The following is a 26132-nucleotide window of genomic DNA, read 5'->3' on the forward strand; positions in this document are numbered from 1 at the left end:
CACCATGTGTTAGCACACATGCCATTTGGGTGCCTAAGTCTCTTGTGACTAACCATAATGGACCCAACATAGTTTGGGTACCAAATTATGCTTAGTAAGTGTTGTAGGTACTTGAAGGTGATATGAAGCTTTAGGATGCTTGAGCAAGTTGATTGAAAATATTCACTCAAGCTATCAATCAATTCACATTGCATATTCTTATATGGTTGACCCGAAGATGAATCAATGGAAATACTTCAAACTTCATATTCACCTCGGTAACTAGTACCTAACCCTTGCTAGCTAGCCACTTGACATGTGTAGTCTATAATTGTTCACAAATATATGTGTGTTTGTGAATTATTAAGAGTGGCTAGAGTACTTCAAGTCTAAATGAATCATTTGCCATATGATGCTTTCAATGGCTCTCTAGTAGAGCAAGATCTTATTCATGTTGTAGGTAATGAGGAACCACCTTGTGAAGCAATCAAGAAAATGGCCATTGGTGATATAAGACCATAAGAAGTACATGCTACAAAAGTGGAAGCTCCTCAAGTTGCTGTTGTACCAAATTCCGCTGACAACTCTGATGCAGAGGTGCAGCACACCCCTGCTGCAAATCAGTAGGGCGGCAGTGCCGCACCCAAGGGTGGTAGTGTCATCCCTCCTACATAGTAGCAGCTGACTCCACTCTAATTCATGGACAAATCTACAACCTTCATATGTGCAAGATGAAGATGAAAAGACCACCTCATCCATTACAATCAAGAAGGGTGGTAACATCTAAATCTTAAGTGCAATTTATTTGAAACTAAACTCCTTTGTGTCTTGTGTAGCCACTTAGGATAATAGAAGCACTTGAGGATATTCATTGGTTGCTGGTCATAGAATAGAAATATGATCAAAATTGAATTGATCATCCACATCAAGCAACATAGGTGACTTGACTTTCCTTTGTGGACTTCAAACCAATAAAAACAAGATGAAGCAAGTTTATGTTCGTGCACATTATGAGTTGGTTTGATGGATTTGGAATCTTGGTACACATTGGAGGATACAAGTAGATTTCAAAATAGACAAGAATAAAGAATCAAGGTCAAGGTAAGTAAAAGGACTTATTACTCACAAGTCAAGAACTTCCTACTTGATGGAATCTTGTCATATGTAAAGAGGGATTCTAGTACAGTTGGTCAACTGTGCAACCAGATGCTCAAAACTACAGATCTATATCCTCTTACCCAGCCAAAGCAGCCAGCCAAAAATCTCCAGATTCTACCTGTTTTGGCTAGGGCGGCAGTGCCGCCCTATAAGGACGGCAGTGCCGCCCATAAACGACCGTTGGGACCCAAGAGGTACAAATACCATTTGGGCTGGCCCACAACCAAGAGGCTTCTTCTCCAACGGTTCAGTTTGAAACTGAATAGACCAAAGCTCACCTCTCTCTCCTCCATTGTTGCTCCTTCATCCCTCAAGCAATCCTTGATTTCCACCATCAAAACTTAAGAGAAAAGGCAGCAAAACTCGATTGGAGAGTAGATCCACTGATTCCCAAAGTCTAAGAGCATTTGGTTCACATTTGGCTGGTGGTTCTAGGGTTTGTTACTCTTGGAGCTTGCTCCTAGCTGGCTAGGCGTCGCCCTTGTGCTTGCCAATTTGTGTGGTAGCCTTGGGAGGTTTGTAACCTCATCCTGCAGCTAAGAAATTACCCCTCACTTCAAGAGTTCATTCTCTTGATTTGAGAACGAGGGCAAGGCAAGCCTTGGTGGTGAGCCAATCCTTTTGTGGATGCCTCAACAACGTGGACTTAGGCAAGCCTTGGTGGCGAGCTGAACCACGGGATAAATTTTGTGTCTTGCGTGCTTCACTTTGTGTTCTTGCTGGTTCAGCTCTTTGGTAGCTATTGTTAGGGTTTGGTAGCTCGATCCTCTCTTGTGTGAGATTTCAATGGTATCCAGTCTTCGAACTGGATTTTATCTTTCTATTGTAGGATTGAGCAGTTGAGAGGGTCAGGTTACTATCTGTGAAATCTCAACACTATTTGCTTTATTTTTGAAGAGCGGCAATGTCGCCCTATAAGGCCGGCAGTGCCACCCTCTGTTCTAATAGAGTTTCGAGTTGAATTTGCAGGATTGAGCGGCTGAGAGGGTCAGGTTGCTATCTATGAAATCTCAACGTTGTCTGCTTTATTTTTGAAGAGCGGTAGTGCCGCCCTATAATACCGGCAGTGCCGCCCTCTGTTCTAACAGAGTTTGGAGTTGAATTTTTATAGGCCTATTCACCCCCCCTCTAGGCCTCCTAGGTAGGGATGAAAACGGATCGGATACGAACGGATATCACTGATATTATATTTGTTTTCACATTTCTAGTCGGATTTGGATTCGAATACGGATAGTATCAGCCATGCCGGATAGGATACGATTAGATGTCGACATCATAAATATGCGATTTGAGTATTCGGATACGGATACGGTATCGGATGTTGAATATCCGGACTCAGATACGGACAGATCTGAACCCACCTAAACGGATTCAGACTTGAATACGGTCAGAAAATATCCGTACCATTTTCATCCCTACTCCTAGGCGACATCAAGGTCCTTTCAAAGTCCAATTTATTGTCTCCAAGCTTTATTTTAGATTTACCTTTGGTTTTGTGGCTCGTCATACTGCCCATATAATGTTGTCTAAGCAAGAACTTCCTAAATGTACTACAAATGAATTATAACATTTTGTTTATGGTCGTTTACCTTAAACTTGATTTGAGCCATATTGAACAACTCCATAGTTACCACAAACATTTTTATAATGGAAGTTGATCGAGTTTAATCAAAGAAAATGGATGGCAAAATTACAATACAAAGCATATATTATCCTTATGTAGCTTCTTTGACAAGCTAGCGCATTGTAACAAAAGTATTCTACTATCGGAGAGGGCAAGCAATAATGACAATGTTTGACTGCTCTTAAAAGCAACACTGCTGCAGTCAATATTTTCTCACAGTTTACTATACAAGAACGGCTACTGTCAAAATTCTCTCACAATTTACTGTACAAGAAGTAGTAGCTGGCTGTAAAGTGGTTAAGCAAACAAGTTCAATATGTTTCCATCTATTTCTAAACATGGACAAAGAAAACTTAAATTGCAACACAAAAGCTAGTTTCCGATCGGGCGTGGTGCGCACACCCGTCGCGATTGTTGGATGCACGCGTCCGTAGTTCACTACCATCCGATGCACCCGCACCCGAGAAGAAGGCCACCGCCACAGAAGAATGCCGTGCTCGCAATGGCGTCACCCTTCTCTCTCCCTTCCTTCTTTCCTAGCTCCGGTGGGCTTCGAAGAGAAGGGGCTCAGGGGAGGAAGGTCGGCCAGGTGGTGGGGACAGTGGGAGGGCAACATTATGGTTCGAGCGGCGATGGAGGTGGCCAGGCCAGGTTGGGGCGGGGGCGCCATGGCCGGAGCTCAGGACGGCATGCAGGGGGAGGAGAAGAAGGAGGCCACCGTGGGCGCACTAGAGTTTTGTCAGAGCTCTAGGCAGTGGCTACGGCCACACGTAGGTCTGGTGAAACCCTAGGGCACCGTGGTAGGGCGGTGGGTACAGGAGGAGGGAGAAGGTACCTTCGCCGTGGACATCACTAGAGCCGAGCGGGGTGAGGAGCCAGTGGAGGAGCATGGGAGGAAGAAAAGAACGCGCGCGAGAGGCGAGGAAGAAGGAGGCGTGCGGGCGGTGGATGCGTGCGGGCGAGAGGCGAGGAAGGAGGTGTGTGTGTGGAACAATATCCACCTGCACGCGCGGACTGTAGTCAAGTCCAAAATGCAATGCGTAAATGGAGTGCTTAGCGCACACTCGAAATTTATCGGTAGGTCCAATGGCTAGCTTTCACACTATACCTTCTTCTCTCCTGATTTATTCTATCCTCAAACTATCATCAACACCTAATGTAATTATTGGTTCTATTATTCTTCTCTCCTAATTTATTCTATCCTCCAACTGTGTTGACACCTGATGTCGTTGTCACTTCCACTCCACTGCTCCTTCTCCAACAATGGTGAGTACCCATGGTGTAACACTTCACGTCCAAAATCTACTTAGATGGCCCAGCTCCTTATGTGGAACGAGCCTGCATACGCGTAGCACCTCTCTTACACTTTTGTCCCCACTTCGTGTAAAAGGGTTAACCCGGAAGTTTTTACATTTATAACGACAAGGATTATAAGCTGGCTCTCTCACCCTCCTAAACTTCTAAGGTGGTACTAAACCCACCAAACACAACTCTTCATGTGCCACATGGGCCACATGCGCCAACAACACAAACTACTATAGGCTTCTAACGGGCTGGGGTGTTACATTCACCACCCTTAAGGGTTGATGCCTAAACCCAACAACCACAACTCTTCATGTACCACATGGGCCACATGTGCCAACAACACAAACTACTATTAGCTTCTAACGGGCTGAGGTGTTACATTCACCCCCCTTAAGGGTTGATGCCTAAACCCAACAACCACAAATGTTCATGTGCCACATGGACCACATGCGCCAACAACACAAACTACTATAGGCTTCCAACTGATTGGGGTGTTACATTCACTCCCCTTAAGGGTTGACGCCCTCGGCAACTCACCACCGTGGCTCACTAACCTTGCATGCACTTCAAAAAGTATTGTGTTTGATACTCAGGGCTTGTTTGGATGCCTAAATATCCACTTTAATTCATGTGTGTTAGGGTTATTCCACACCAACACACATGGATTGAGGTGGATATACAGGCATCCAAACAAGCCCTTATATGGATAGATATTCTTGAGCTCTTAACCTCTCCGTTATCATGTCCCGTCATTTTTGTTGTCAAGGAACTCAGGTATATGTATAAATGGATGTATATCCTCTATGCTAAGAATGTTAGGGAAATGTATGTTCCATAATTGTTTTCTCAAAAATTGGTTGGTCAATAGCACCATCCAAGAACAAAAGACATCGAGAACTTTATCTCTAGCAATTAATTATGAGCCATGTAAAGAAGAATGAGACAAAATCAGTGTCTCAAGAGTGTGGGTGTGATACCAGCATATTGTCAGGGAACACACCACCGCTTGGTGAGGTGGTGTGTTCAGTACGTCTACAATATTATTATTCTTTTTAAATAATAGTTTATAAGACATATGGTGTAGACAAGTTTTATCACTAGTTTCACACTTAAGTAAAGGAGAAATGAACAAGGAAGAGACAAATTTGATTATTATAAGAGGAAACCATGGGCCCGTTGTCAAACCGAATAAAAAGATACTACTGCCTAGCGAAGTGGTGTATTACATAGCCCCACTCTATGTTACATATAATCTATGCAAGTGAGGTTGCAAGGTACATAAGAGAAAAACTAATTAATTCTATCAATAAAGGGCTACATGTATGCATAAATGTTGGATATCCCAGTTTTTAAGAATACGGAGTACGAGGACAAAAATAATTAAACTTTTGTCTCTGGTAGCTCACCTACTTTAAAAAAGTTAATAGTTAAAATGAAAAAGGGGAATTCTGCTCAGGAAAGCGGCAAGTGCAATAATCAGCTCATGAACCTAATATCGATGCTAAAAGTGTTCTTTTACTTGAGAAGCAACGTCGCATCATTACTCTTATTGGTTATTGACCGCACGTACTGCTTATCCTCTTTTGCTTTATGGATGCGAGAAAAAAGTGTGTTCTCCAAGTAGAAATTTTTCTTAGGCCAGTCTCAGAGGGTTCATGTCACAGTTTCCAAAATGCTCCTGTGTTGGAAACAGTGTATGCAAGTTTTATCCCCATGAAACTCATTTTATCTTATGAAACTCTTATCTTATCTCTCTTCATTAATACTACAACACATCATCTTATTTAATGCTCATGAAACTCTCAGAAAACTTCCATTAGACTAGCCTTAATTAGCAGCGGTCGCCTAGATGAAAAGTTGGTGTCTCCATGGTGCTATCAATGTTCAAGATGTGTTGCATGGAAATGCGGTGTGTCCTAGGAGTTTAAAATATTTTTTATTAAAAATAGTTGCCGACGGTCGCCTAGATGAAAAGTTGGTGTCTCCATGGTGCTATCAATGTTCAAGATGTGTTACTTGGAAAGGTGGTATGTCCCATAGTTCAAAATATTCTTATTAAAAAATAGTTTATGAAGTTGTTCGAAGAACATAAGACGACGGACAAGTGGACACTTAGGTGAGGGGAATATAGAAGAAATGAACAAAAATACATGGGGAATTAAATTAATGAAGTCACCAACGTGTTCTAGAAACAAAGAAAAGGCACCACCGCTTAGTGAGGTAGTGTGTCCCACAACCATAAGCAACATGCAGTTATGCATGCAAGCTACATGTAACTCATGGAAGTGTTACTCTTCATGGCAAAACTGATAATTAAGTATCTGTTTTTGTCGTATGGCCTAACTACCCAACACAAAAAGATATATCTCTAGACCGCTTGCCGAGAGCAATATGTCCTTGAATCAAAGAAAAGGCACTAACGCTATTTGAGTGCAAGCCACCAATATGTCCTGAATCAAAGAAAAGGTGCCACCACTTAGTGAGGTAGTGTGTCTGGCGACCCCATGCACCGCTAACATGGAGATATTTGCCTGCCAACTCCACTGCACCACCCTATCAATGTTGGCCTTCCTCTACGCAAGACCTTAGGCAATCAACTCCAAGATATATTGCTTGGAAAGGTGGTGTGCCCTATAAGTTTGTCATAATATTGTTTATTAAAATAGTTTATAAGGTTGTTTGTAGAACATGGGACCACAAACAAGTGGACACTTAAGTGAGAGAAATATAGAAGAAAAGGACAAAATGCATGGGAAATTCAACGGTGTCACAAACATGTTATAGAAACAAAGAAAATGCAACACCGCTTAGTGAGGTAGTGTGTCCCACAACCGTAAACAATGTGGAGTTATGCATGCAACCTGTGTGTAACTCATGCAAGTGTTACTCTCCATGGCTATTTGAGTGCAAGCCACCAAAATCAAAATGTCCTCGAATCAAACAAAAGGCACCATCACTTAGTGAGGTAGTGTGTCCCACAACCATAAGCAATGTGGAGTTTTTTTTGCGACTAAGCAATGTGGAGTTATGCATGCAACCTATGTGTAACTCACGCAAGTGTTACTCTCCATGGCTATTTGAGTGCAACCCACCCCAATATGTCCCCGAATCAAAGAAAAGGTACCACTGCTTAGTGAGGTAGTGTGTGTAACACAACCCTATGCACTACTAACGTGGAGTCATGCATGTAAGTTATGTGTAACCCATGCAAGTGTTGCTCCACACATGGCAGAACTAATACATCAACTAGGTCACACTACCATCATCAGCCTCCCCTTTAAGCCCGACCATGGAGAAAAAGTTCAGTAGAGCCTAAACCACCAAACTTGAACCCCAAACCCTAACCACTCACGATATATAATAAGTATCATTAGATTGAGCATCGAATCTACTTGCATAATATATTTATTTGGAGATACAAATATTAATATTATTTCTATATTTCTAGTTAACTTTTTTTTAAATTTTTTAAATGTCACCGCGGGGATTGCTCCCCACCCGAATATATATTGATATAGCCTCAAATCGGTTCGTTATATGATTTGAAAATGTTAAGTGAAAAGGAACAACTGCAAGACGGCCCAACACCAAGGCGAAAAGTGGCAGAACCACAAAAACACAACCGAAATGCAAAGACTATTACCCCAAGGCATAGGAGCTCTTCAACGATGCCTTCAAGGAGGTGAATGACGCCAGAACGTAATCATCGCTAGCCAAGCATGAGCTTGGCAAGGCTTTCGCTCGACCCTTGTGCCGAGGGGTAACTGCATTGATCGGGCTGATCTAGGAGAAGCGGCAGCAAGAAGTTCTTCAGTGACGCCTAAGAAGGAAATCCTCATCCCTAGCCCAGACTGATCCGAGCTAAGCTTTCGCCCAGAACCTCTGCCCATGCTCTCGTTGACCGGCCCACTACGAAAGGAGGCGCACACTGGCAGGCTACGTCCACACATCGCGGAGCCGTTCCCGGACTCGGCCGCGACTGTGGTAGGCGTGCACCGTCAAGTGTCTGCACCTGGGCGGAGGGGGGTGCCGGCCACCGCTACACGGTGCGGAGTCATTCACGGACTCGCCCGCGACGGTGGGAGGCGTGCACTAACAAGCGTCCACACCTGGACGAGGAGGGTGCTGGCCGCCGCCACACCACGCGGAGCCATTCCCGGACTCGCCCGCGATGGAGGGAGGAGCGCACCGGCAAGTGTCCACATGTGGACAGGGAAGGGGGTGCCAGTTGCTGCCACACAACGCAGAGCCGTTCTCGGACTCGCCCGTGATGATGGGAGGCGTGCACCGGCAAGCGTCCACACCTGGATGGAGAGGGGTGCCAGCCGTCACCACACCACATGGAGCCGTTTTGAGACTCGCCCACAATGGTGGGAGGCGCGCACCGGCAAGCGTCCACAGCTGGACGGGGGAAGGTGGTGCTGGCCGCCGCCACATGCGGAGCCGTTCCCGGACTCGCCCGCGATGTTGGGAGACACGCACCGGCAAGCGTCCACACCTGGACGGAGAGGGGTGCCGGCCGCCGCCACACCACATGGAGCCGTTTTGAGACTCGCCCGCGATGGTGGGAGGCGCGCACCGGCAAGCGTCCACAGCTAGACGAGGGAAGGTGGGCCGCCGCCACATGCGGAGCCATTCCCGGACTCGCCCGCAATGGTGGGAGGCGCGCACTAGCAAGCGTTCACACATGGATGGAGGGGGTGTCGGCCGCCGCCACACCGCGTGGATCTGTTCCCGGACTCGCCCGCGGCGATGGGAGGTGCGCACCGGCAGGTATCCACACCTAGACGGGGGGTGGAGGGGGTTGCCGGCCGCCGCCAAACTGTGCAGAGCCTTTCCTGGACTCGCCCGCGACGGAGAGAGGCGCACACCAGCAAGCATCCATGCCTGGCAGCGCGGAACCATTACCGGACTCGCCCGACACTCTATAGAATCGGTGTTCTGCCCTCCCCAACAAGAGGCGCAGGGGCAGGAGTCAGGACACCCGCAGACACGCCGCCCCATCGCCGGCTCGCCAACAGCCAAACTACGTGCACCGCGCGTACGCGTGAAGAGGACGCATCGCTGCCAGCGCACCGCATGTGCCCCGTGTCCGGGCGGACAACAGCGACTCCCAGCCGTCGGGTCTAGCAAAGGGGAAGCCCCAGGGCACACAGCCCCGCCGCCTGCATGCCCGCGGCCAAACAGTGCGCCCCGAGCCCCTGCACACGGACGTGTTGAAGAAGAGCACCTCACCGCAGAGCAGCTCCACCAGATCGTGGACGCGACCGCGTCGAGTCGTCGTGCGCTGTGCAGAGGTGGAGAGGGGCGCACGCGGGCCGACCCGGCAGGCCGCTGCCACCGCAGACCTGGCCAGCCATTGGCGTGCACCAGGCAGGCGCGACTAAGTCACCAGCGAGGAGGAAACTGCCGCGGGAGCTCCAGATCCGGCGATGAGGAGGCCGGATCTAGCCCCGGAGCCCCCCAAGCCCACGACCTCGCGGACGACGAAGCCGGTGCCGGAGTTGGACGAGGAAGAAAAGAACACAGAGAAAAGAGAGGAAATGGGAGGCGGGCAAGCTTCGTTTGCTGCGGCCACCGCGGGCCGCCGCCGCCACGCAAAGGCTAGCAGCGGCGGCCGCCGAAGAGCTGGACGCCGGGGGTAGTTTTGGGCGGCGGCGAGTCGCCCCTCCCATCGCCTGCGAGCGACGCGGAGGGGTCGCACCAAGTGGCTCTTTTTAAAAAAAAAAAATCACTCCTCATGAAGTGAAATATGTATTTATTTTGGGACGGCTGAAGTTTTTTTACGGAAGTATGCCTTATCCATTTTCCAGATCCTTGTTTTCCATTTTAGACGGGGTCCATCTGGCTTTTCACACGGAACAAGCCCCCGCAGGCCCCGTGCCTCCTTCCAATTTCTCCTTTTTTTTCTCGCCAAGGAAGCAAAAGCAACAGATTGTTGAATTGAACATGGTTGGAACTTGGAGTGCTGAAACTTGTAAACCGTTGTGTATGTACGTACGTATGACCTGACCTTGTACTGTTTTCTTTTCACTTTTTTTTTAGAAACAAGAAATTCTGTCGTTACGAGATGCTATATATAAAGGAAAGGTGGTAACTATGCTACCGAATTACTTGTGCCGTTGATAATTAAGTCACAGGCAAAATTATGTCCGCATAACTCGTGTGATTCTTCAAAATTCCTTCCTGCGAAGTTTTAACACTGCTGTACACACAAGAAAATATTGGGAACACATGGGAGCGTCCGTGCGCTTATATGCTCCAGCTCCACTCCACGCCGCCGGAGACGGGAGGCCGGCCGGATCGGGGCAACGACGGCCACGGAGGATCGGACTCGTCGTCGGAGACCGGGAGACCGCATCGTCGCCGACACGGCCGGCGACCGCCACCAGTGCTGCGTCACGTCAATGACGATCCACCCGCTTCGATTGCGTTGCGTTCCGAGGCGGAGGAGGCCCAGGCAAAGCGCGTCGCATGTCTGCATGGGATCCACCCGTCAGGCATGGGGTCACCTGCCTGCGGGACCTGTCACGGGTGGAGCCCACGCGGCAGCCTAGTGAATGGCAGGCAGGAGTATAGATGGCCAACGGGCCGGCCCGGCACGGCACGGCACGGGCCCGTGAAAGCACGGCCCGATAGCCAATGGGCCGGCACGGCACGCCGTGCCTCCCCGGGCGTGCCTCACTGGCCCACGGGCCTGGCCTCTGGCCCAGGCACGGCCCGATGGGCCGATTTCCGTGCCGTGCCGGCCCGCGAGGCACGGCCAGAATCACGGGCCGTGCCAGCCCGAGGCCCATGAGAGAGGGAAGGGGAGAGCAGGAGGCAGGGCGCCATGGGAGGCGGCCGCCGCCGTCGGCACGCTCGCCTTGGAGGTGGGGCCGCGCGGGGACGCCGCGCGCGGGAGGAAGACAGCTACGCACGGGAGGAAGACGGCTGCGCGCGCTTGAACGGAGAACCCTAGATCCGCCACCGGTGAGCGCGCCCGCCCTCGATCCGCCGCCAGGGACGCCACCACCCTAGATCCGCCGCCGGAGGCCGAGCATGCCCTGGATCCGCCGCTGGGGAGCGCCACACGCCTCCTCGCGCGTGGATCTCGTCGAGTCGTCGTCCTCCGCCTCCTCGCACCAGAGAAGGGAGAGGGAGGGTGGCCAACACAAGGCGACTCGCCGAGGGAGAGGGAAGGAGGGAGGGACCGAGGGAGGCCAGCGCACGGAGGGAGAGGGAGCGCGGCGCCGTGCGGGTGGGCGAGGGAGAAGAAGCGCGTCACTGTGCGGGTGAGCAAGGGAGAGGGAGTGCGGCTCGCCAGTTCGCCACCACCGAGGGAGACGTCGCTGCTTCCGAAGAGGCGAGAGGCGAGAGGCGAGAGGGAGCGGGTAGGATTTAGGGTTCGGCCGTTCGGGGTGAGGTCGTGAGGGTGAGGCGGAGCCCGCGGGGGGGAGGCGGGGAGCTGGGCTGGCCTGGGGGCCGGGGGGTGTTGGGGCGCGGGGATCGGCAGGCCGGGCCGCTGTCGGGCCGGCTGACTCAGGCCGGGCCGTGCCGTGCCAGCCCACGGGCCTGAGCAGCGGCCCAGGCACGGCCTGCTGCCTCGGGCCGGGCCAGCCCGGGCCCGCATGTCACCGGGCCGTGCCGTGCTCGTGTCGGGCTAAAAAAACGGGCTTCGTGCCGTGCCGTCGTGCATCGGGCTGCATGGACAAGTATAGGCAGGAGTACCATTTTATTATTTATATATACTAATATATAATAAAAAAAATAAAGAGCGGCAGTTGGAAAATTTCGTTTCCGGTGGCTTCCGTCACTTGCATTGTCCTCCATTGCATTTTCCTTTTTCTTTATTAAAAAATGCAGCAAATGTGGCAAAGGTATGACGTCACCACATCTCGTCTTGGTCCGCTTGCTCGTTCATGACGACTTTCCTCCCATTCGAGACTCCGAGTCGCATATCTCTAATCTCGCATGCAACACCTAGATATGATGGATCAACATACGGTGGCTCACTAACAATGCACGCACTTTAAAAAGTACTACACGTGTGTATACTTAGGGTTTGTTTAGATGCCTAATCCACTTCAATCTATGTGTGTTAGGGTAGTTCTACACCAACACACATGGATTAAGATGGATATACAGGCATCCAAAACAAACCCTTAACCTCTCTATTATCATGTCCCGTCATTTTTGTTGTAAGGAACTCAGATATGTGTATACATGTACGTATATCTCCTCCGTGCTAAGAATGTTTGGGAAATGTATGTTCCTTAATTGTTTTCTCAAAAATTGTTTGGTCTATAGCACCGTCCAAGAACAAAAGACATGGACAACTTTATCTCTAGCAATTAATTATGAGCCATGTAAAGAATAGAATGAGACGAAATCGGTGGCTCAACAGTGCGCGTGTGGTATCAACATATTGTCGGGAACACACCGCCGCTTGGCGGGGTGGTGTGTTCTGTACATCTATAATATTATTATTATTTTCAAATAATAGTTTACAAAATTATTTATAAGGCATATGGTGTAGACAAGTTTTATCACTAGTTTCACACTTGCTTAAAGGAGAAGACAAATTTGATTATTATAAGAGGAAACCATGGGCCTGTTATCAAACCGAATAAGAAAATACCACCACTTAGTGAGATGGTGTATTACATAGCCCCACTCTATGCTACGTGTAACCTATGCAAGTGGGGTTGCTGGGTACATAAAGCAAAACTAATTCTATCGATCAAAGGCCACAAGATGTATGCATAAATGTATGGATATCCTAGTTTCTAAGAAAGTGGAGGAAAAACATGGTCAATAATGGTTTTCTGAAAAGGATTTGGTCTATTGGATCATCCTTATATAAGGGATCGAGGAGTTTACTTCTACCAGCAATTGTTTAAACAAGCGAATGAAGTAAATAAGGAAAGGGCAAAACTGACAATAGATATGATGGATAAACATACGGTGGCTCACTAACCATGCACGCGCACTTAAAAAAAGTACTGTATTGTATACTTGTTATTACGGGATGGATAATCTCGAGCTCTTAAGCTCTCTGTTATCATGTCCCGTCATTTTTGTTGTCGATCGAGAAACTCAGACATGTATAAATGTATGTAATCCTATGTGCTAAGAATGTTAGGGGAGGTATGGTCCATAATTGTTTTCTTAAAAATTGTTTGGTCTATAGCATCATCCAAGAACAAAAGATATCGAGAACTTTATCTCTAGCAATTAATTATGAGCCATGTAAAGAAGAATGAGACGGAATCGGTGTCTCAAGAGTGCGTGTGGTACCAACATATTGTCGGAGTACACACCGCCGTTTGGCGAGGTGGTGTGTTATGTACGTCTATAATATTATCATTCTTTTTAAAAGATAGTTTATAAGTCATAGTGTGTAGACAAGTTTTATGACTAGTTTCACACCTGCGTAGAGGAGAAATGAACAAGGAAGAGACAAATTTGATTATTATAAGGGGAAACTATGGGCGTGTTATCAAACTGAATAAGAAGATATCACCACTCTAGGTTACGTGTAACCTATGCAAGTGGGGTTCTAGAGTACATAAGGAAAAACTAATTAATTCTATCAATGAGAGGCTATATGTATGCATAAATGTTGGATATCCTAGTTTCTAAGAATACGGAGTACTAGGACAAAATAATTAAACTTTTGTCTCTCGTATACAGCTCACCTACTTTTTTTTTAAAAGGTTAATAGTTAAAGGTCCCGTTCGGATGGTATGGTTCTGGAGGAATTTGGATGGTTTGGAGGAATTCTAGAGGAATTTGTGAGAGGAAAACACTGTTCCAGATGAAAAAAGAAGCGGATCAAGCCAAGTTTAAGGACACGCAAACAGGGCCAAAATGAAAAAGGGGAATTCTGCTCAGGAAAACGGCAAGTGCAATAATCAGCTCATGAACCTAGTATCGATGCTAAATGTGTTTTTTTGCTTGAGAAGCGACGTCGCATCATTTTACTAGCAAGGAGAGTGAATGCTTATGATTTTCTCTTATTGGTTATTGACCGCACGTACAACATGTGCTTATCCTCTTTAGCTTTATGGACGCGAGAAAAAAAAGGTGTGTTAATATGTTCTTTTGTTTTATGGATGCGAGAAAAAAAACTGTGTTCTCCAAGTTGAAATTCTTCTTAGCGATGGTCGCCTAGATGAAAAGTCGGTGTCTCCATGGTGCTATCAATGTTCCATTTTGCTATCAATGTTCAAGATGTGTTGCTTGGAAAGGTGGTCTGTCCTAGGAGTTTAAAATATTATTTATTAAAAATAGTTGCTGACGGCCGCCTTGATGAAAAGTTGGTGTTTCTATGGTGCTATTTATGTTTAAGATGTGTTGCTTGGAAAGGTGGTGTGTCCTAAGAGTTGAAAATATTATATATTAAAAATAGTTTATAAAGTTGTTCGAAGAATATGAGACGATGGACAAGTGGACACGTAGGTGAGAGAAATACAGAACAAATGAACAAAAATGCATGAATGATCTTGAGCTCTTAACCTCTCTGTTATCATGCATGTCCCGTCATTTTTGTTGTCAACGAGCTCATGTATTGTATATCCTCTGTGCTAAGAATTAGTGTTAGGGAAAGGTATTGTCGGTGCAGAATGTGATCAACTAGTGAATATTTATAGTTTTGCTGTACGTTGAGATCGGAGGTGGCCTAGCACTCAATGACACAGGATTTATACTGGTTCGGGCAACGTGCCCTACGTCCAGTCGGGGGAGGTTGGTGACTTTATTCCCGAGCCCAGGTGCTCGAAGTCTGCAGTGGGGTTACAACACAAGAGAGAGAAAGATGGTGTGTACAAGAGGTCCGGTCGGCTCCGACCGGAAGGGCCGAGAGAGACAGGAACTTCGCTATGAGCTAAGTGTTCAAGCGGAGGCTTGAGGTCTGAACCTGGCGATTCTGTGGTTGTGAGCTATCGATCTAAGGAACTCTGATCTACCGGAAATCCCTTCCCCCTGTTGGAGGAAACACACCCCCTTTTATAGATGAAGGGGACGGCTTCACAAGTGAGAGGGAAAGGGTGCGTATACTACCGAGCCTTGTTGTCCACGCTTACCGAGCCTTGTTGCCCACACCGGCGGGTACCAGATAATGGTGGGCGCGTATAATACTGTTGATGTCACTGCAGAATGTCAGATGCACACGGGAGGTCGCGCTGCCTTTTTTCGGGACGGTGGATGTCGGTACCTGTAAATACTGTTTGATGCCTAGAGGCATGTGAGGAGTCTTGCTATGTTCACCCGGTACGGTAAATCCTGGTGCCCATGCCGCTATCGATGTCAAGAGACACGCGGGGGGTCTTACCGTATGGGAGTTTTAGCGTCCCCTACAATACTGCAGAGGGAGATGTCGGCACCTACAATATTGTTTGTGTCAGGGTGGCTGCAGAGCACTGTTCCATGCAGGGTATGGTCCCTGGTACAGTGGTTTTGACTTGTGAGCCTTGCCTTGCCTTTCTCCGCACGTCTTCTGGTTCCTACCGAACGGGGCGTCCCTGATCGGATGGCTCTAGTCGGCTCTGAGTGTGCCGGTCGGAGAAGAGCGGTGAGCAGGGTTCCTACGAGCCCCGGTCGGAGGGACGCGGGGTCGGAGTCAGAAGTAGGGCTCGGGTCAGGCCTTTCGATCGGAGGCCGCCCGGAGACGGCTGGAGCCCGAATCGAGCGCTCCGGTCGGATAGGTAGGCCGAAATAGCCGTCGAGCGGGCGTTGCTCTTCTTGGGCCTAGCCTTCCGGTTGGTTGCTGGACCGCCCCTTTGCCCTGTTGTTTTTTAGACTCTTGGGCCGAGCCTTGGCGCAGAAGCCGGTCCCCGAGGGACCCCGGGTTTATAAACCCGACAGGTATGTTCCATAATTGTTTTCTCAAAAATTGTTTGGTCTATAGCATCGTCCAAGAACAAAAGACATGGAGAACTTTTATCCGTAGCAATTAATTGTAAGCCATGTCAAGAAGAATGAGACGAAATCGGTGGCTCAAGAGTGTGGGTGTGGTACAAACATATTGTTGGCGAACACACTGCCGCTTGGTGAGGTGGTGTGTGTGTTATGTATGACTATAATATTATTATTTTTTAAATAATAGTTTGTAAAATTATTTATAAGGCATATGGCGTAGACAAGTTTTATCACTATCTTAACACTTGCGTAAAGGAGAAATGAACAAGGAAGAGACAAATTTGATTATTATATGAAGATACCACCGTTTTAGAAAGAGGTGGTGTATCACATAGCCCCACTTTATGCTACGTGTAATCTATGCAAGTTGGGTTGCAGGATACATGAAGCAAAACTAATATATGCTATCGATCAGAGGCTACATGATGTATGAATAAATGTATGGATATCCTAGTTTTTAAGAACGTGGGGGAAAGACATAGTCTATAATGGTTTTCTGAAAAAGGATTTGGTCTATAGTGTTATCCTTGTAACATAAGACATCAGGGAGTTTACTTCTACCCGCAATTGCTTAAATGAGCGAAGTAAAATAAGGAAAAGTTGGTGTCTCTATGGTGCTATCAATGTTCAAGATGTGTTGCTTGGAAATGTGGTGTGTCCTAGTAGTTTAAAATATTATTTATTCAAAATAGTTGCCGACGGTCGCCTAGGTGAAAAGTTGGTGTCTCCATGGTGCTGTCAATGTTCAAGATGTGTTGCTTGGAAATGTGATGTATCCTAGGAGTTTAAAATGTTATTTATTAAAAATAGTTGTCGAGGGTCATCTAGACGAAAAGTTGGTGTCTCCATAGTGCTATCAATGTTCAAGATGTGTTGCTTAGAAAGGTAGTGTATCCTAGAAGTTTAAAATATTATTTATTAAAATATAGTTTACAAAGTTGTTCGAAGAACATGAGACGATGGACAAGTAGACACTTAGGTGAGAGAAATACAGAAGAAATGAACAAAAATGCATGAGGAATTAAATGAAGTCACCAACATATTCTAGAAATAAAGAAAAGGCACCACCGCTTGAGGTAGTGTGTCCCACAACCATAAACAACGTGCAATTATGCATGCAAGCTACGTGTAACTCATGCAAGTGTTACTCTTCATAGTGAAACTAATAATTATCTGTTTTATCGTATATATGGCCTAACTACCCAAAACAAAAAAAGATATATCTCTAGACCGTCGAGAGAAATATGTCCTCGAATCCAAGAAAAGGCACGTGCAAGCCACCAATATCTTCCGAATAAAAAAAGACAGCACCGCACGGCCATGCACCACTAACATGGAGTCGCATGTAAGTTATGTGTAACCCATGCCAAGTGTTGCTCCACACATGGAAATATAATTAATTATTTATCTTTTTGTTGCATGGCCTGCATACTCAACACAAAAGGTAGCGCTCGTAATGAGGCTAGGCAAATAAATTGCATTTGAGACCCTCCTTGGGACTAAGACGATGAAGGGGTTGGCAAGAAAATTAGAAAACTAATAGGGTTGAAGGGCCAAAGGTTCACTTCATTGTCCCTAATAAGCTTTATTCTAGATTTACCCTTGGTTTTGCTCTTATTAGTTCCTTCTCATACTACCCATTTTGATGTTGCCTAAGCAAGAACTCCGTAAAATATAATAAAAATGAATCATAGCATTTTATTTATGCTCGTCAACCTTAGACATTTTTGGAGTGAAAGAATTTCACATGAAAGAATTATAAGTTTTCCTTACTATGACCTAGTTGCGCCACACATGCTTTGAATCATATTGAAAAAAAATCCTTAATTACCATGGACTTTATATGGATGGAAGGCGATCGAGCTTAATCAAAGAAAATGGATGTCAAAACTACAATACGTGCTTCTGGAGCTTCCTCGATAGGCTAACTCCTTGTAACAAAAGTCTTCCAATATTGGAGAATGTAAGCAATAATATGATGACCAACTGTTTCAATTGCTAAATGTCAATCAAGAAAATATAGAATAACAATGCATCTCAAGATTTATGGGTAGTTAATTCATCCTAACCAATGTCAAGATTCCACACTATATCCACCCTATCTTCTTCTCTCCCGATTCATTATGTCGCTCATAACGAAAATGGACAATTTCCTCGTGAGCTCACACGCCCATCTTACATCTCACGCATCCAGTGGGCCGTTAATGAGCCATGATCTCTCAGGTTGGGTTGACTAAGTCCATAACCTCATGATAAGAGGTTGCTTTGTCGTATGTGATGGAGAGTACATCTTATCCGAGAGTCATGGTGTAAGGGACTTCTCGCAGTGGTACTGTTTGGGCTTCAATTTTATGGGCCGACACTATTGGACCGTGACATCTAGAAAAACATAGGCTACTTTTTTATATCATTTGAATATACTAAATTTCGCGCCAAGACAGTTATTCCACTTTTAACTCATACAAACTAGCCATTCTTGACACCAATGTGCAAAATTAGTCTATAGCATCTAAAAAACGAATTGACATCATATTTTCCAAAAAAAAAATGATTAGGCCAGAACCAAAATGATTACAATTCCTTCCACCTCAGTAAATTCTCAAACTACGATGGAATTCCCAAAATGGGTGACCATGACCAAGCAACGAAAAGTAAAAGTAAAACACCAAGTCACAGCAGGTGAATGCGTTGAACAGAGAAGGACGACGCCAGCAGCCGCCAGGAAGCCGGCGACGCGGCAATGAAACGATTGAACACCACAAAGCCGAACATCCCGTCGCACTCTGCCCCCTCGCATTTCCTGAAAATCACTCGACGGTCCTGGCGTGGGTCCCACAGCGTGTACCAGTACTAGTCTCCGAGTCCATCGACAGGCAGTCGGCAGACTCGGGAGTCACTCGGTCGCCACTGACAGACAAAGCTCCCCACCACCGCTCCCGTCCCGCTTGGCGCTTCGAGGAGGTCCAGGTCCGTGTCCTCGTCGGCGACTGGCCGGAGAGCGGAGATGGCCTTCCTCCGCCGCTCCGCCACCACCGCCGTCCTCTTCGCTCTTCACCTCCTCCTCGTCACCGCCTCCGTCGCGTCCTCGCCGTCATCCCTGCCGGAGCAGCAGCAGGACGACATGCCGGCGCTGCTCCACCTCAAGCGCGCCCTCACCTCCGGCGCCGGCGACGATCTCCGCCAGTGGTCTCCGGAGTCTGGCGCCCACCACTGCTCCTGGCCGGGGGTCACCTGCGACGCGCGGTCCGGCCGCGTCGTGGCCCTCGCGCTCGGCGGCCGCCTCGGCGGGGAGCTGTCCCCGGCGGTCGCTCGCCTCACCGAGCTAAAAGCGCTCTCCTTTCCCTCGGCGGGGCTCCGTGGCGAGATTCCTCCGCACCTCTGGCGGCTGCGGCGCCTCCAGGTGCTCAACCTCGCCGGCAACTCCCTCCGTGGCCGCCTGCCGGCCACCTTCCCGGAAGGGCTGAAAAGCTTGGACCTTTCCGGGAACCGGCTGAGCGGGGCAATCCCGCCGGCGCTGGGGAGCTGCGCGGCGCTCCGGCGCCTGCGGCTGTCCTCCAATTCCTTGGACGGCACCATCCCGCCGCGGATTGGGGAGCTCGCGCGTCTCCGGGTTCTGGACCTGTCCAGGAACAGGCTCACCGGCGGCGTGCCGCCGGAGCTCCTCCACTGCACGGGCCTCGTCCGGATGGATCTCAGCGGGAACTTGCTCCACGGCCGGCTGCCCTCAGGCCTCGTGGAGCTCAAGAGCCTAAAATTTCTCTCGTTATCCGGCAACAATTTCAGCGGTGAGATACCTTCCTGTTTGAGCCAGCTCGGGTTACTGGAATTTCTTAATCTGACCAACAATTCTCTATCAGGCGAGGTTCCAGTTGATCTGGGGAACAACAAACTATCTGAGGAAGAGACAACTGCTGCAGCTGTTAATGCTGTTGATGCCGTCTCACCAGTTCATGTAGTTACTGCACATTCAGTTACTGGTGAACTGCTTCCTGTTTCTCCTATACCAACAATTATCCGTCAGCTGACTGAGACAAGGCCGGGCACTTCTAATGGCAGCACCAGCAGCAGTGGCAGCAATGGTGATGGTGGCTTGGGAATCAAAGAGATTGCTGCCATAGCTGCAGCATCAGCCATTGTCGTGGTTCTGTTAGTTGCACTTGCCCTGTGCATCTGCACAAGGAAATGGCCTCTGAGACCATCAAAGCGCTCTGTTAGGACAAGGGAAGTCAAGGTTTTCGCCGATGTTGAAATTGGAGCCCCCCTGACATATGAGGCTGTTGTCCACGCCACTGGGAATTTCAATGCTAGCAACTGCATTGGCAACGGCGGCTTTGGCCCGACATACAGAGCCGAGGTGGCACCTGGAGTTCTTGTGGCAATAAAGAGGCTTGCTATTGGGAAGCAGCATGGCGACAAGGAGTTCCAAGCAGAAGTGAGGATCCTCGGGCAATGCCATCATCCTCATCTTGTCACTCTCTTGGGGTACCACATCAGCGAGTCGGAGATGTTTCTGATATACAACTATCTGCCAGGTGGCAACCTGGAAAGGTTCATACAGGAGAGGGGTAAGAGGCCAATCAGCTGGAGAAGGCTTCACAAGATTGCTCTGGATGTTGCTCGTGCGCTTGCGTACATGCATGACGAATGCGTCCCCCGCATTCTGCACCGGGATGTCAAGCCAAACAACATATTGCTCGACAATGAATGCAACGCCTACCTTTCTGATTTTGGATTGGCGAGGTTTCTCTGGAACTCACAAACGCATACGACAACAGATGTTGCTGGTACTTTTGGTTATGTGGCTCCTGAGTATGCAATGTCACGCCGCGTGTCTGACAAGGCAGATGTCTACAGCTACGGAGTTGTGCTGCTGGAGCTGATTTCAGACAAGAAAGCACTGGACCCATCATTTTCGCCATATGGAAATGGTTTCAACATTGTCAGCTGGGCTGTGAGGCTTATCCAGAGAGGCAGGGTTCGCGAGTTCTTCATCGAAGGCTTGTGGGAGAAGGCCCCACATGATGATCTGGTTGAGTTCCTGAACCTGGCGGTCCGGTGCACGCAGGAGTCTCTTGCTTCTAGGCCCACAATGAAGCATGTTGTTCGACGCCTAAGGGAACTCCGACCGCCTTCTTACTAGGAAGACAAGGCGTTCAATGCCTAAATACTTACCTAAGAAGAACTGATGGGCTGATAGCTAGGTCGTCCCCCTGCAAAGCCAAAGGGGGTAGTAGCTGTGGTAAGGAGGTGCCATCAATTTTATCTCCTCAGCAGCCTCCTCTCCACCAAGTTTTTACTGATGCATAACATTCTAGGTAGATGAATGCTTCCTCTAAAAAAAGGAAAAATATAGAAAAAAAGGTGAAAAAAAAGGAAACTGAATGCTTCAACAGTTCTGCAACTACATAACATTTGAGCGAGATTACTTCTTTTCCTGCATGATTGATGAGAAAAAGGGGTAATGATATGTAGTTTCAGAACTGTTGAAGCATTTGGCCTTCTGAAATCTTGTAAATATTATCAGTAAAGATTAAAGTTTGACATGTATGGATTGAAGATTGTGTGTTAACTGTTGTTGTTTCATGGCTTGAATCGTACCTAGAACGAGGTAGGTCACAATTTGTGACCGTGAGAATGCCATACAGACGCTGCTAATGCTAGCTGCAGCTGCCAATTTGCAGATGCTGTTGCTGCACTCTGCCTCGTGCTGTTGCTAGTAGTTGCAGAATGCAGGTTGTACTTTTTTTTTGAAAGGAAAACAATATACCATTAAACACTTGGTCCAGTTAAGTCACTGGACACCAACAAAGTTACAAAGTCTGGCATTTGTTCTTGCCAAAGCCGAGGACCATCATCATTACAATTGAGGCCCATAGCCGCCAGAGTATCAGCAACAACGTTACACACCCTGGAAACATGAGAGACAGAACATTTAGAAAAGTTATTATACATTAAGATTCTAATCTCTCCTATTAGATGGCCTAGAACTGATCTGTCATAAGTCGGATTAGATAGCAGTTTTGCTACAAGAGCAGCATCAGTTTCTACTATGACCCTTCTCATCCCTAGCGTAGATGCAAACTCCAGGCCTTCAATGCAGGCGATGGCTTCAGCATGCTGGACACATTAGGAAATCCGCTGATCCGCTACCTGCAGCAACAGTGGTTTCTTATGACGAAACCCCACCCAGATTTGCGTGAGCACGGACTGTAAGCTGCATCGCAATTAATCTTGCCATTTTGATTTGCAGCCTGGAATTGCAACTCTTTTTTTCAGTACTGACTGCATCCCTCCATGCCTGCAAATGAAAAAGTACATCACTGACTATTTGTTGAGCTGTTTTTATCTTCTCCCCTGCATTGATTTTATTGCGTGCAGACCACCAACACCACATAAAAACGATAATCATGCTTTGACAGTCAGCAACTTGGTCCTCTGCTACTCACTTTGCCGGGGCCTCTGCCATTGGTCTGATCCAGGCCGCATAACTCAGATCGGACGGCCGGTGTTCAGAAAACGAAATATTTGCGTCCTGCAGGCATAGTCAATCGAGTAAGATAAATCGACAGTTCAGAACACGCTTCAATCTTTTGGGTCCTAGAAAGTAGAAAATAGACAAGCTTTGGTCAGGTCTTGCTCTGATATATGTCAGTGTTCATATAATTGAGAAGAAACTTCACAGCACATACTATCTAGAAGCATCACTTAATTCCGTTCCTAACCACCCACAGCCAGGTTCTAGTATGCAAACCGGATGCCATGCTGGAAGCTTGGCCAGCAGCTTCCTCCTGTAACATGCAACCTGAACCTGCGCCTTCTCATTCCTCTTCTCCAGTTGCTGACATCGACAGCACAAGCTTTTGGTCAGTCAATCACATCTAGTAATTAAGAGGCTGCAAAACTGAATTATAGGAAATAGGAGTACTGCCAAAATAGTAGTAAAATCTTGGTATCTAACAACATCATTTGTCAAAATCACAAGGGACCCATCTATTTCTGCTACTACCAATCAGCACTGTGCATATACAGTTGGGAGAAAAAGGCATTTTTCAATACGCCCTGAAGGCATCGTGCATTCACAAAGAAACCAGAAGGCATTCACATACGAGATTCGGTAAAGATGTGATGTGATTGCTCGGAAGCAGCTGGCTAATAACATCGTTTTGGAAAAATCAGTGGGAATCCGTCTGGTTTTCTTCTCCGCCTCAATCATGTGAGTTGAGTGCAGATGCATCCAAAATACGAAAAGGAGGTGACCGAAAATACTGGAGGCGCATAATTCAAACTTGAACAGGGAAAAACAAAACACTAGTAATGCTGATTTTGACAGTGGATCTCCAGCTGGGAGCTATGTACGTATACCCCTCTTTTTACGGATGCCAGATTCAGCATTTCACCTAACATACATTTTCAAATGAGAATTTTTTTTGGTGTGCAACTACAATCAAACAAGAGCGAAAACCGACAACAAATAAATGCGGAGGAGGATCCTGCACCTCTGGCGATGAATGCCATCCTGGCCTCCACCGGCGCCGGGCGGCCGGCGGCGAGTCGGTGACGGTCGCTGCGCTGGTCTAGAGGGAGGGTGGGTGACGGCCGCCGCCCGGCGCGGACGGAGGAGAGCTGCGGCGGCGGGCGGGTCGCGAGGAGCCAGGTGGAGTTTATGAGAGCTGGGCCGTGGTGCGGTTGCTTTTGCTGGTACTGGGCTGTGAGTCTGCCGGGAAGCTAGGCTACTGGTGCGTGGGCCCGTGTGGGCTTCATTGGAAGGAAACATGAAATTGAATAAAAAAAAAAGAAGCAAACATGAAATCCATAATTGGACAGGAGCACTTCATGTTGCTACAGTATTTTTCTCTTACAAAAAATCAGCGAACACTACTTTTCAGTCTGATTTTTCAGCGAAACGAACAGAGCATCAGCAATTAGCACCACGTAGCAGAATTATATATATTGGCATGCTTAAAGAGATGCAGGGGAAGTACACTAGCCAATTATTAGCACTTGAGTCTAACCATCAGCCTGTTCGCTTGCTCGTATACGATCGTGGATTATAAGTTGAAATAATATTTTTCTCTCATACCAAATCAGCCAGTAGTAAATAATCCATGACCGTTTACGACGAAACGAACATGCTATTAGCACTTGAGTCTGATCATATCCCCAACTCGAAGTGGTGGACTCAGAACCTCACGAAAATCGTCACAGTAGGGTCTTTTGAAGACTGTGGTTGTGGTAACGGTACCATACGACAAATCATTTTTCAAGGTAGCTATAAGCAGTCTGTTTCAGGTGTATACCAATAGTACAGACAAAAAAAATGATTTTACCAAGGGCTGAAAACTTGGGAATAACTTTACCTAGTTTGCCTCGGAAACTTGGAGGGTGCGGGCCTAGACGCCATGTCATCAAAGCCAGCCAATGTAGATCACCACATCAGCAAAACCACCTCCCAATACCGTCTCAGGGGTTATTTACTCGGTTTCACAAAGTTTAATGTGCACAGTACCTGGTTTATAGTTTTTTTTTATGAAAATTGTTTTATAGTTCAGGGGGTCATGTAGACCACCCTTAAAAATGTCAGGGGTTATGTAGACTTTTTCTTTTTGAAAAAAGGTAATTTTTATTCCATCGGTTTTGACTTCTAACAAAACTAAAAAAGCCCATAAATTTAAATGGAGACAATATAATAATAACATTGACATTGTCTGATCCGGAGGGACTAGGAACAACGAATAGTTAATTCGGTAGCACAGAGAATGTTAATACCAGAACTATAAATGGATTTGGATGCATGGTTTTTTTTTTTTTTTTTTTTTGAGGGGAGAGCTTTTTTGGGTATAGGATGATCTTGAAAAAGACTATGGCGGGGCACACACGAGCAGACGGACGGGCCGTCGGGCCCAGGTCGTGAAAGCTTATTAGGTACAGGGAGTCCAGGCCCAGATGAGAATCCTACATGAGAGAGATTCTTTTTTTTTTTAAAAAAAAAGGTTAAAGAAAGCGCCGTTGCCGGGGATCGAACCCGGGTCACCCGCGTGACAGGCGGGAATACTCACCACTATACTACAACGACTCTCTTGTGCAAATAACGGCTTAACCTACTTTTGGCAGTGATCACAGCGTAGCTTTTATTTAATACAGAAACAAGAAGTGGTCTTGGCCCCCCTTCTTCCATGTTTTGTCACCGCTAGGCTATGCACTGTCATTAAGCTCTGTCATTGATGCATATGCACATAAACTTAGGCCCTGTTTATTTCCTTTGGCAAAACTTTTGCCCAGTACTTTTAGCCCATGTTTTCGGCAAATGGATCTAAACAGGTGGAGCAAAAAAAGGGGTGGAGGGCTAAAGTTTTGCCATTTGCACCTCAAGAGGTGCAAAACTAGGCTAAAAGTATTGGGGGGTGAAGGACCCCTCGTTTTGCACTTTTAGCCCAAACTTTTTCTATGGATGAGCAAGACTAAAGTTTAGCAGCAAAAGTTTAGGAGCTAATCTTTTGCCATGGCAAATGGAACTCAACAGGGTCTTATGCATGCACACACCTTCTAATCATCACTTAATTCCGTTCCTAATCACCCACGCATCAGCCGGGCTCTAGTATGTGACCGGATGCCATGCTGGAAGCTTCAGCTTCCTCCTGAAACATGCAACATGAGCTTGCATTTCGCCCTCTCCTTCCTCTTCTCCGGTTGCTGACAGTGTGACAACACAAGCTTTTTGTTCAGTCGGTCAAATTAGGGACAAAGTCATATACCATAATATCCCCCCAAGAGTAAGCAATAATAAACTAAGAATTAGGAAATACCAAAATAGTAGCAACATGTTGGTCCATCGCCTTGTTACCGTGCCGGGCTGCGTGTATGGGCATGTGGCTGAGCGGGTTGTGGCCGCTCATCCGACGGCCCCCTTTCCCCCATTGCTCGCCCGTCTCCCGCACGTGTCGTGCCTACCCCCACCGTGCCTTGCCTTTCCCCCCACCGCCGAGACCCGAGCTTACTGGCTACCGCAGTTCCCCACCAGGTAGGCCATGGTTGCCGGCGACGCCATGTTTCAAGTATTTCAGGTGTTTTAAACTTATGTTTCAAGTGTTTTATCTGGATGTTTCAAAAGTAGATCTATGATGTTGCATATGTTGCAATGACAATATATGCATGTTGCAAGCCTATG

General features: G+C 47.3%; 1 protein-coding gene, 1 long non-coding RNA gene and 2 other non-coding genes across 6 annotated transcripts; 1 reads left to right on the top strand and 3 right to left on the bottom strand.

Annotated features, from left to right (window-relative positions):
- Nucleotides 1–18867: 18867 nt before the first annotated feature.
- LOC136544959 (probable LRR receptor-like serine/threonine-protein kinase RPK1) lies at nucleotides 18868–21542 on the top strand. Its single transcript, XM_066537017.1, has 2 exons — nucleotides 18868–19752; nucleotides 19825–21542. The coding sequence occupies exons 1-2, from the start codon at nucleotides 18972–18974 to the stop codon at nucleotides 21105–21107; spliced, it is 2064 nt and encodes a 687-aa protein (XP_066393114.1). The 5' UTR covers nucleotides 18868–18971; the 3' UTR covers nucleotides 21108–21542.
- A 226-nt stretch (nucleotides 21543–21768) lies between these two features.
- On the bottom strand, nucleotides 21769–23604 carry LOC136544960 (uncharacterized). 3 transcript variants are annotated; one of them, XR_010780879.1, is made up of 4 exons: nucleotides 23464–23604; nucleotides 22719–22805; nucleotides 22414–22499; nucleotides 21769–22265 (listed from the first exon to the last, which is right to left on the bottom strand). It is a non-coding gene; the product is annotated as an uncharacterized lncRNA (long non-coding RNA). The 3 variants fall into 3 exon arrangements; XR_010780880.1 differs by having other exon boundaries at nucleotides 22657–22805; XR_010780878.1 differs by having other exon boundaries at nucleotides 22414–22805.
- LOC136547736 (small nucleolar RNA R12) lies at nucleotides 23098–23177 on the bottom strand. Its single transcript, XR_010781695.1, has one exon. It is a non-coding gene; the product is annotated as a small nucleolar RNA R12 (small nucleolar RNA).
- Nucleotides 23605–24968: 1364 nt separating the features above from the next.
- TRNAD-GUC (transfer RNA aspartic acid (anticodon GUC)) lies at nucleotides 24969–25040 on the bottom strand. Its single transcript has one exon. It is a non-coding gene; the product is annotated as a tRNA-Asp (tRNA).
- Between the last annotated feature and the right edge of the window lie 1092 nt (nucleotides 25041–26132).

Source organism: Miscanthus floridulus, chromosome 3 (genome assembly GCF_019320115.1).
Source record: "Miscanthus floridulus cultivar M001 chromosome 3, ASM1932011v1, whole genome shotgun sequence".
NCBI classification, from domain to species: domain Eukaryota; kingdom Viridiplantae; phylum Streptophyta; class Magnoliopsida; order Poales; family Poaceae; genus Miscanthus; species Miscanthus floridulus.

Excerpts from the sequence above, each read along its gene's own strand:
- LOC136544959 (XM_066537017.1), top strand. The coding sequence starts at position 18,972 with ATGGCCTTCCTCCGCCGCTCCGCCACCACCGCCGTCCTCTTCGCTCTT. Across the intron at positions 19,753-19,824 it reads ATCCGGCAACAATTTCAGCG|GCGAGGTTCCAGTTGATCTG; the intron begins GTGAGATACCTT and ends ATTCTCTATCAG.